Consider the following 11,348-nt stretch of genomic DNA (forward strand, 5'->3'; position numbering starts at 1 on the left):
ATGTCTGTCTTGAGTATGAATCACAGAGCTCAGTGCAAAATAAATATTCATAAATGTCATGGATGAACACTCACACTCACTAAGTATTTTCTCTAATCTCTCATTTGTCTTCACCATTGCCCTGTGAAAGAGGTCGCATTATCATCCCCATTTTCCATGACACTCAGCTGATAGGATGTAAGCTTCTCTCAGGGCCACACAGTTTCTTAGTACAAAGCAGGATCCAAACCCACTCCTTCTAATTTTGAATTGAGTGTTCTTTCCTCTCTGTCAGATGCTCAGCAATCATGCCATGTCTTACTCATTTTCCTGGCCTTGTGTGTGTTTAAAGTCTTGTTTCCTCGACAAGAGGTTCTCTTTGTTTTTTTTTTTTTTCCAATTCCCATTTATTTTTGGCTCTTGGGGCGATGTCGTCTTTTCAATATGAAAAAAAGCAGCAAGTTCAACACAAAATAGAAATCTCAAATGTAGGATAGAACAAAATCAAGTGTGTGGAGGGGGAAGCAACAGCAAAAGGAAGAAATGAGATGTTGCGAAAAAGATGGAGGAGGGTTCCCCTCTCCTCTGGGGATTGACTCAAACACTGATGTGGCAGTATACACCATTCTACAGTCAGGGATGTTCATTCTTTTTAGGGGGTAAGAAAAAGTGGGGATTAAGAGGACATTTCTGGAGGCTTAGGGACCAAGGCTGGACTCTTTCCCCCCCTCCTTGATCCCTTTCTCTAATCAGGGGAAAGGAGCTCGAGTGAGGGAGGTAGAGTTGGAAAGGGAAGGATTCCACTTGACAGAGTGGGACAGACCCCTCCAAAGAGTAGAGCTTGGAGGGAGATTGAAAGTGGAGATAATACTGCTGACGCCTCTCTTGAAGCTGAGATGGGAAATGGACATACTTGGAAATTAGTGACTTTAATAGCCTGGATTTCCCTCTCCAAAACTTTTAAAATGGAAAATCCCATCCCCTTCCTTATATAGTGACTTCTACCCACTACCTTCTACCATTTTCTACTTTGGGCATAGGATGGTGGCCATTATCTACTTGAGTTTTCAGCACCTGGTTGGTTCTAAATGGCATCTGGATGAGACCCAGCTTCTTGGAGATTTTTAAGAGGGAAATATTAACTGGACAGATGGAAGGAATGGGCACCAGAAGGAAATACATGGTCACCCAGAATAGCAGAAACCTAGGTTTCCCGGAGTGGAAAGAGAGAGGAGACATTCAACAAACAAGTATTTATTGAGTGCTTATTATGTGCCAGGCACTGTTCTAGACCCCCCAGAAGAAAAAACAAAAAACAAGATAGAGGCGGCAAACACAAATTCTGAGGGACAGGAAAGGGGCAGTTGAGTAAGATGGCTAAGGGAACTGAGAAGCCTGAGGTGATGGGGGCTCTGTCTTAGGCCTCCTCTTCGGCCTCCTCACCGAAATCCTCCTCCTCCTCTGCAGTGGCATCCTGGTACTGCTGATACTCAGAGACGAGGTCGTTGACGTTGCTCTCAGCCTCAGTGAACTCCATCTCGTCCATGCCCTCGCCTGTGTACCAGTGGAGGAAGGCCTTCCGGCAGAACATGGCAGTGAACTGCTCCGAGATGCGCTTGAAGAGCTCCTGGATGGCCGTTCTATTGCCGATGAAGGTGACTGCCATCTTGAGGCCACGAGGTGGGATGTCACAGACAGCTGTCTTGACGTTGTTGGGGATCCATTCCACAAAGCAGCTGCTGTTCTTGTTCTGCACATTAAGCATCTGCTCATCGACCTCCTTCATGGACATCCGACTATGGAAGACGGCAGCCACGATGAGGTATCGGCCGTGGCGGGGGTCAGAGGCAGCCATCATGTTCTCAAAAATAGGTTCTCTAAAGGCAGGGTCCAGGCTAAGCTCACAGCAGGTACTCATATTCTTTCCTTGGCTTTTATTTATACTTTTTTTATTTTCCGGTTAACACTTGGTTAGCATATGGTAATTGTTTTTCTGAAACTTTGAAGTGCATGGTTAGTTCATTATTTCTCCACTGGAGGGCAAGCTTTCCAACTCAAATTTTACTTTTCCGATTTCTTGAGAATGAAAAGAAGGACCGTACATTGGCCAGAGTTGATTTTTGTTTTAATTGTCTCAGGGAAATGAGATTGTTGCCGTGTGTTGGAAGTGTCTGTATTTCCTCCTTGTGTAATATATAGATTTCTGATCCAATATGTCCTGATCATTGCCTTCTGCAGAGGTTAAAAATCCCAGATACAGCCTTTGCTATGTGTAAAGCCCATGACCTGGCCAGTGTGTCTGAGTGCAGTTTTGTGTGGGAGAGGGCCCTGATACAAGAGTGGAAAGAATGGGGACTGGTCGCAGGCAAGTCACGCCCTCCCTGGCCCCCTATTCCTTGCCTGTAGCGTGAGGCGGGTTATCTAGGTTACAGCATCCCATGATTCTGGACCCACAAACCAGAAGGCTCTGAGAGTCCAAGACTGTGTCAGACCCATTTTGGTTACCCCACAAATCCCCGCCCTGCCACAGTTCACTGAGCCCTCAACACAGAACAGTCCTGTGACCAGATGTGCAGGTGTTTTCCACACACGAACCAATTCTCCAACACCAGCTGGGTGTCCTACAATTCAACTGAATCCTGACACTGTTTACCTGAAGTCAGCATCCGACCCCTCAGGTGAAGGGCTCAGTCCCACAAGACCGTCCCCTCTTCAGATACCGATCCCAAGTCCAGACCTCTGCTCCTTCTGACCGACTAGCTATAAATCACGGCTTCCCATGACTCCTTCTTTGGGTTCCATCATTTGCTTGAATGGCTTACAGAACTCAGGGAAGCAGTTATATTTCCCATTTATCATAAAAGATATTACAAAAGATACAGATGAAGAGATGCACAGAGTGAATTGTGTGGGAAGGGGCATGAGTTTCCCTGCCATCTCTGGGTGCCTCATTCAACACTTCCAAGTGTTCAGCAACCTGAGAGCTCTCCAAACCCTGTCATTTTAGGTTTTTATGGAGGCTTCTTTACTAGGCATGATTGATCACATCCTTGGCATTAGTGATTAGCTCAACCTTCAGTCCTCCCCAATCCCTGGAGGTGGAGGGTGGCTGGAAGTTCCAGCCCTCTAATCACGTGGCTGGTAACCAGCGTTCCCCGCCCACCAGATGTCTCATTAGCATAAAGAAGACACTGACACAACACTTTAAGATTTCAAGAGTTTTAGGGACTGTGTGCCAGGAAACGGAACAAAGAACAACTATTTACATTTTACAAAATCACAATCCCCAAGAGTTATGCCTGAGCAGCCATCTCCTAACTGAAGGAGTAGGACCAGTCATGGTTCTGTGCACCGTTTAGTCAACTCAGCCTTCATCCTGGGCTCCTGCGTTTAGACAATGGGAGTTTTGAAAATGCGACAAAAGTGAACCAAGACTTTTAATGCAGCAGTGTGACTTGTTCCACATAGAAGAATATGGCAACCCTGTATATGTGAATTTAGCTTCCAACAGTTATCCTGCACATGGGGGTTCTAGGCTCCCCCTTGCATCCCGAGGTCTACCTCTTGGCTTTGCTGCAAGGCATCCATCTGTCTGCAGGTCCTGAGGAATGTGTCTCAGCACAACTGCACATCCTCAGCTTCAGTTGCTGGGGGATCTGAGAGTCATGTGAACCTGACCCAGCCTCTCCCAAAAGTGATGATTGTCTGCCAGTTTGCCAGGATAGCTGAGTAACTCATTCGGTGAGTTCTTAGCCACTCTCATCTTCCTCCATCATCACTGGTGGGGGAGAGGTTTAATTAGGAGCATGTTGTACCACTTTGGTGAGGGTCTCACTTGAGTCAGGGAGAGGCAGCTGGAGTCAGAGTATACTTTGAGAGCATCATAAGATTCTGATCTGTTTATCTCTACTTACAAGAGGAGTCATTTCGTTAGCAGAAATGATAACTGTATTTTCCAAACAGGGAAATAAAAAAGAAAAAAATGATAACTACCTTATCTACATAATGTGAAATGGCAACCATTGACAACAAACTAAGAGAACTAAGCAAGATTGTCTGTTGGTGACTTCCAGTAATATTAATTTGTACTTTTTTCTCCCCCAATTTATGAGCACATACATTGTAGCAGGAATAAAAGCTTCAGGAATATTTTGTGGCAGACAAAGTTGAAATGGAAAAACACATCATTAGTTGCTTATTTCCCACCAATAGAGTAAGGCTGCCATTATTCCATTTCATTGGCAAACGTTTGTATCTAGCTGAAAACCTTCCCAGACCCTCCAGGAGCAGAGATTGAGGACCACTGCATTAAACCTTTAAGGCTGGTCTGCTGCCTCTGATGGAGTTAATCTGCTTCACATATGTGTTGAGCTACCTTACAGCACTTATATACCTCATTTCCGGCACACTAACTTGCTGGGGCGTTATCTGGATTCATGTCTTATCACTGCGACTGGACTGTAAGCTCCTTGAGCCAGGGTGAGCGACACTGCCTGGCTTTGGATTCCTTTTCTGCCACTTAACAGAGGTGTGATCTTTGGCATGTTAGTGAATCTCTCTGTTACCGGAAAGGGTTCTGGATCCAGGCCCCAAGAGAGGGTTCTTGGATCTTCCACAAGAAAGAATTTGAGGAAAGTCCACAGAGTAAAGTGAAAGGAAGTTTATTAAGAAAGTGAAGAAATAGGGAATGGCTACTCCATAGATAGAGCAGCCCTGAGAGCTCCTGGTTGCCCATTTTTATAGTTATTTCTTGATTATATGCTAAACAAGGGGTGAATTATTCATGCCTCCCCTTTTCAGACTATATAGGGTAACTTCCTGATGTTGCCATGGCATTTGTAAACTATCATGGTGCTAGTGAGAGTGTAGCAGTGAGGATGACCAGAGGTCAGTCTCGTCACCATCTTGGTTTTGGTGGGTCTTAGCTGGCTTCTTTACTGCAACCTGTTTTATCAGCAAGGTCTTTATGACCTGTATCTTGTGCCAACCTCCAATCTCATCCTGTAACTCAGAATGCCAAACTGGCTGGGAATGCAGCCCAGCAGGTCTTAGCCTTATTTTACCCAGCACCTGCTCAAGATGGAGTCGCTCTGGTTCAAATGCCTCTAACATCTCTATGCCTCAGTTTCCTTATCTACAAAATAGGGCAGTGGTACCTTCTTCACAGGACTGCAGTGAGGACTAAACGTATGTAAAGCACTTCAGTTGCCATCATCATTGTTATTATTCATTTTGTATCTCCACCTCACCTTGCCAGGGCTCTGGCATCCTACAAGGACTTGGGATCCTAATGGATTCTACAGATCAAGGTGGCTTTCCATTGTGCCTTGAGTTATTATTTTTTTTTAGACAATAGGAACTCCGTGGCTAGCCCCTCTCCTGGGACCTCTGAGGCCTCCAGTGCTCTAATACCTGGAAGGAAACTGAACACTGTGAGGACATCTCTGGGAGCTTAAGAAACCCATAACCGGGTCCTTCACAGAGATTATTTTTTTTTCTTAATTATCAGTGTGTAGTAATGGTCTAACTATATTCCATGAGCCAACTAAAGAAAACAGGTTTACAAAGTCTAGCAATTCTACCAACACCCTACATTAAACTGTAGATAGAAATACTCTAAAAGATGATGATCAGAGGTTTGGATTTACTTGGCCTGGGATAGAAGCTGGGCAATGACATTTCTTTTAAAAACCAGTGTGGCCCTGGCAGAGAACCAATGTTTGGCTCTGGGACAGTGATTCTTCATGCTGGCTGCACATTCCAATCTCTTTAAGTGAGTTAAAAAATATACATCATGCTCAGGACTCTCCCTTGGATATTCTGATTCAATTGATCTGACCAGGGCGGGACCTGGGTGTAGTTTGTTTTTAAAAGCTCCTCCAGGGTTCTAATGTGCAGCTGGGACTGAGACTCTCTTCTCTGGGAGGTGACAAGATAGGAGATGAAGAGCTTGCAGAGGGTGGAGAGGCTGTGTTGGTTTGGGGGTTAGTAGCGGGAGGATCAAGGGAGACCATTCACTGCTGTATTTGAAAGCAGCATCTTCTTAGTTCTTGAATCTCTTCCCAGCACATGATCTGAGACTAGGGCATGGAGGAAAGAACACGGGTTTTGGAGTAAGATGGGTTTGGTGCTGCCCTTCATGTTGGATAACTTTGGTCAAGTCATTTATCCACTGTGTCTCCTGGGTGATGCAGTTAGAATTTGGTCTGATTGTAGTCCATCTGGCAGCACTCTGTACTTAGGAGCTATTATCCTTAGTTTAGTAAGCATTTGAGCCTCTTTTTTAAAATTTATTTTTATTTATTTATTTATCTGAAAGGTAGCTGGTTAGAACCTTCTGAGCCCAAGGAGGCAATTGCATCTTAAAAGCAATTTGTTTATGGGCTGGATGTTGCAATCAGAGGCTCCAGATGGGTCCTCCCACAGCCCCAAAGACCCCGACAGTGTTTCCTGAACCAAAGACCAAAGAGCCAGACTAAACCTCAAAAAGCATATGAAAAATAATGAATGTTTAAGCTGGGTGCCGTAGTGTGTACCTGTAGTCCCAGCTACTCAGGAGACTGAGGTGGGAGGAAGCCTTGAGCTCAAGAGTTCAAGGCCAGCCTGGGCAACATAGCAAGACCTCTACCTCTGAAAAAAATCGTGAGTGTTTATATAAAAAGATAAAGATAAAAATTCAATGGCTTTAGGTAACATTTCATAATTTTTCTTTCTTTCTTTCTTTTTTAGACAGGATCTCACTCCTGTAGCCCAGGCCAGAGTGCAGTGGCACGATCGCAGCTCACTGCAGCCTCGACTTCCCGGGCTCAGGTGATCCTCCCATCTCAGCCTCCGGAGTAGCTGGGACTACAGACACGCACCACCACACCCAGCTAATTTTTTGTATTTTTAGTGGAGATGAGGTTTCACTATGTTGCCCAGGCTGGTCTCAAACTCATGGACTCAAGTGATCCACCCACCTCAGCCCCCCAAAATGCTGAGATTACAGGTGTGAGCCACTGCACCTGACCATATTTTTTTTAATGCAAAGATGTGCATATTTCATATTTTGATACAAAATTTGATCATCTAAAACTAGAGCCAGTCTGGAAACTTCAAGCCAGGCATTCTAAGCTTTTGCATCTTTAGATTTCTCACAGCACTTAGGTGCTCAGAAAATAAAAAAAAAAGAAATCAGATTCAGAGATATGGGGAAATAGGTAAAAATCTAGTCTGTTGCTCTCTCATACCTGTAGTCTCTATTGTTTGAAATATGAAATATAAATGATCTATTGCTATTATAATCTTTCCTTTCTCGTTTATTTATTTATTTATTTATTTTTTTGAGACAGGGTTTTCTTCTGCCACCCAGGCTGCAGTGCAGTGGCACAATCACAGCTCGCTGTAGTCTCGACCTCCCGGACTGAAGCAGTCCTTCTGCCTCAGCCTCTCAAGGAGCTGGGACCACAGCGGCACGCCACCATGCTTGGCTAATTTTTTGTAGAGATGGGGTTTTGCTATGTTGCCCAGGCTGGGCTCAAGGGATCCGCCCACCTTGGCCTCCCAAAGTGCTGGGATTACAGGCAGGAGCCACTGCACTCAGTCTCATCTCTCATTTCCTACTGGTCTTCAGAGTTGTCATTACCACTGTCCAAATTCACCCTGTTCAGTACATACTATGAAATCCTCAAAATGAGTTTGGAGGGTCCTGATTCATAATGGGGACCATTACAAGTGTGGCTCTGCAGGGCATAGGCTACTTTTGCTGTCTACTTTTTAAAAAGTAGATTTTTAAAATGGTGTAGCTAGCTCCACTTCCACTGCTGCACTGATACAGGCATACAATGTGTAACTAGATTTTAAGGGCAAGAAAGCATGGCACAAAAGATGAGGTAGCTGGCTGTAGCTGTAGGTAGGTATACCTACCTCATCTCTTGTACCGTGCTTTCTTGCCCTTAAAATCTAGTTACACATTGTATGCCTGTAACAAAACATCACATGTACCCCGTAAATATATACAACTATTATGTACTCGTAATAATTAAAAATTAAAATTTTTTTTAAAAGAGTAAAAAAATCTAGTTGGAAGAGGTGAAGGGAAAAGGTGAGAAGTAGCGTAGGAGTGCTGATCACACCTGGGGGTGTGGGTGGGAGGAGGCGGCTTAAGTCAGGACATGCGGTGTAGAGGAAAGAAGTCACAAGAGCGAGGCTGTGACTTACACTCAGTCTTGTATAATCACTTAGTGTCTTTGCTTGGCATTTCTCACAAGTAAAATGTTCATGGTAAAGGGCAGTGTAGAGAAAAAATGTAGAGAAGTATATACAAGAAGAAGTATATGCTGGTAATTTTTTTTTATTATTATACTTTAAGTTCTAGGGAACATGTGCACAACGTGCAGTTTTGTTACATAGGTATACATGTGCCATGTTGGTTTGCTGCACCCATCAACCCGTCACCTACATTAGGTATTTCTCCTAATGCTATCCCTCCCCTAGCCCCCCATCCCCTGACAGGCCCCTGTGTGTAATGTTACCCACCCTGTGTCCAAGTGTTCTTATTGTTCAATTCCCACCTATGAGTGGGAACATGCAGTGTTTGGTTTTCTGTCCTTGTGATAGTTTGCTCAGAATGATGGTTTCCAGCTTCAACCATGTCCCTGCAAAGGACATGAACTCATCCTTTTTTATGACTGCATAGTATTCCATGGTGTATATGTGCCACATTGTCTTAATCCAGTCTATCACTGATGGATATTTGGGTTGGTTCCAAGTCTTTGCTATTGTGAATAATGCCGCAACAAACATACGTGTGCATGTGTCTTTAGTGTAGCATGATTTATAATCCTTTGGGTATATACCCAGTAATGGAATCACTGGGTCAAATGGTATTTCTCATTCTAGATCCTTGAGGAATCGCCACACTGTCTTCCACAATGGTTGAACTAATTTACACTCCCACCAACAGTGTAAAAGTGTTCCTATTACTCTACATCCTCTCCAGCACCTGTTGTTTCCTGACTTTTAATGATCGCCATTCTAACTGGTATGAGATGGTATCTCATTTGGTTTTGATTTGCATTTCTCTAATGACCAGTGATGATGAGCATTTTTTCATGTGTCTGTTGGCTGCATAAATGTCTTCTTTTGAAAAGTGTCTGTTCATATCCTTTGCCCACTTTTTGATGGGGTTGTTTTTTTCTTGTAAATTTGTTTAAGTTCTTCATAGATTCTGGATATTAGCCCTTTGTCGGATGGGTAGATTGCAAAAATTTTCTCCCATTCTTTAGGTTGCCTGTTCACTCTGATGACAGTTTCTTTTTGCCATGCAGAAGCTCTTTAGTTTAATTCGATCCCATTTGTCAATTTTTGCTTTTGTTGCCATTGCTTTTAGTGTTTTAGTCATGAAGTCTTTGCCCATGCCCATGTCCTAAATGGTATTGCCTAGGTTTTCTTCTAGGGTTTTTATGGTTTTTGGTCTAACATTTAAGTCTTTAATCCATCTTGAATTAATTTTTTTTTTTTTTTTTGAGACGGAGTCTCGCTCTGTCACCCAGGTTGGAGTGCAGTGGCGCGATCTTGGCTCACTGCAAGCTCCGCCTCCCAGGCTCACGCCATTCTCCTGCCTCAGCCTCTCCGAGTAGCTGGGACTACAGGCGCCTGCCACCACGCCCGGCTAATTTTTTTGTATTTTCAGTAGAGACGGGGTTTCACCGTGGTCTCAATCTCCTGACCTCGTGATCCACCCGCCTCGGCCTCCCAGAGTGCTGGGATTACAAGCGTGAGCCACTGCGCCTGGCTTTGAATTAATTTTTGTATAAGGTGTAAGGAAGGGATTTAGTTTCATATGCTGGTAATTTTTTATTTTTATTTTTTGTGACAGAGTCTTGCTCTGTCACCCAGGCTGGAGCACAGTGGCATGATCCTAGCTCATTGCAGCCTCGACCTCCTGGACTCAAGCGATCTTCCTTCCTCAGCCTACAGAGTAGCTGAGACTATAGGTGCGTACCACCACTCTCAGCTAATTAAAAAAAATTTTTTTTTTAGAGATGGGGTCTTGCTATGTTGTCCAAGCTTATCTCAAACTCCCAGGCTCAAGCAATCCTCCTGCCCCAGCCTCCTAAAGTGTTGGGATTACAGGCATGAGCCACCATGCCTGACCTGGTAAATGTTTAATAACTCACTCTGGGAGTGTGTAGGGGATGGGAGGGGAGAAAGCCCTGCTAGGGAGAATTTGCCGGTTTTGTGCTAAAAATAATGCACATCTGGCCGATTTCCAGCTGCCAGCAACAAATGGGTATGTTGACTCTTGGCTGAACACGTGAGAGATCTCTACTAATTTCCCAAAGGAAAAGGGGTCAGGGTGGGAAGGAACAGTACAGAATACTTATAATTGTGAACACCCACATTTGAGATATTTGAAACTAGAGGGTTGGGGACTTTGGTGATGGGCTATGGAGCCATCCCTCTCTTTTTTTTTTTTTTTTTTTGAGACAGAGTCTCACTCTGTCACCCAGGCTGGAGTACAGTGGTTGCGAGCTCAGCTCACTGCAACCTCCGCCTCCCAGGTTCAAGCAATTCTTGTGCCTCAGCCTCCCGAGTAGCTGGGACTACCAGCTAATTTTTGTATTTTTAGTAGAGATGGGGTTTTACCATCTCTACTTCCTCGTAAAACAATCTTTTTTGATTAACTTCTCCACCCTGACTCATTCCGATCACCTGCTCCACCCTAACTCATTCCAGTTGCTACCTGCTCTGCCCTGACTCCCGCCAAAGCCCTCACCCTGTCATTCTCTTTAAATTAGCCAGTTGGAATTAGTTTAGCCTGTGCGGTCTAACCCTGGCCAATAGAGGAACGACACAGCAGCAGGGCCCACGTGCGTCAGGGATAAGAACCCCTTTCCCTCCCTTGTCCAGGTGTGCACTCACCATTCCTCCATCTGTAAGGGCGCATCCTTCTATAGAAGTACCTTGCCTTGCTGAGAATTAAAAGAAAATTTTATATTTGAGTGCTATTTCTTTGGGGCACTGAAACTTTATATATAACAACTGGGAAGAAAAAGAGGTTTAATTAGACTTACAGTTCCACATGGCTGGGGAGACCTCAGAATCATGATGGAAGGTGAAAGGCACTTCTTACATGGTAGCAGCAAGAGAAAAATGAGGAAGACACAAAAGAAGAAACCCCTGACGATACCATAAGATCTCATGAGATTTGCTCACTATCACAAGAACGGTATGGAGGAAACCACCCACATGATTCAAATTATCTCCCACTGGGCCCCCTCCTACAACACATGGAAATTATGTGAGTACAATTCAAGATGAGATTTGGGTGGGGACACAGAGTCAAACCATATCAGATGTCATGCCTCAGGGAGCCTCTCTTAGGA

General features: G+C 44.3%; 1 protein-coding gene across 1 annotated transcript; it reads right to left on the minus strand.

Moving 5' to 3' along the window:
- Positions 1–1,217: 1,217 nt before the first annotated feature.
- Positions 1,218–1,843, minus strand: LOC129464237 (tubulin beta chain-like). The gene has a single exon (XM_055245394.2). It carries the CDS (start codon positions 1,835–1,837, stop codon positions 1,397–1,399), a length of 441 nt encoding a protein of 146 aa, XP_055101369.1. The 5' UTR covers positions 1,838–1,843; the 3' UTR covers positions 1,218–1,396.
- Positions 1,844–11,348: the final 9,505 nt, after the last annotated feature.

The sequence above is a fragment of the Symphalangus syndactylus genome, chromosome 15, assembly GCF_028878055.3.
Source record: "Symphalangus syndactylus isolate Jambi chromosome 15, NHGRI_mSymSyn1-v2.1_pri, whole genome shotgun sequence".
Taxonomy (NCBI): Eukaryota; Metazoa; Chordata; class Mammalia; order Primates; family Hylobatidae; genus Symphalangus; species Symphalangus syndactylus.

What these genes read in the sequence shown, in the direction of transcription:
- LOC129464237 (XM_055245394.2), bottom strand. Translation starts at nt 1,837, where the DNA reads ATGATGGCTGCCTCTGACCCCCGCCACGGCCGATACCTCATCGTGGCT.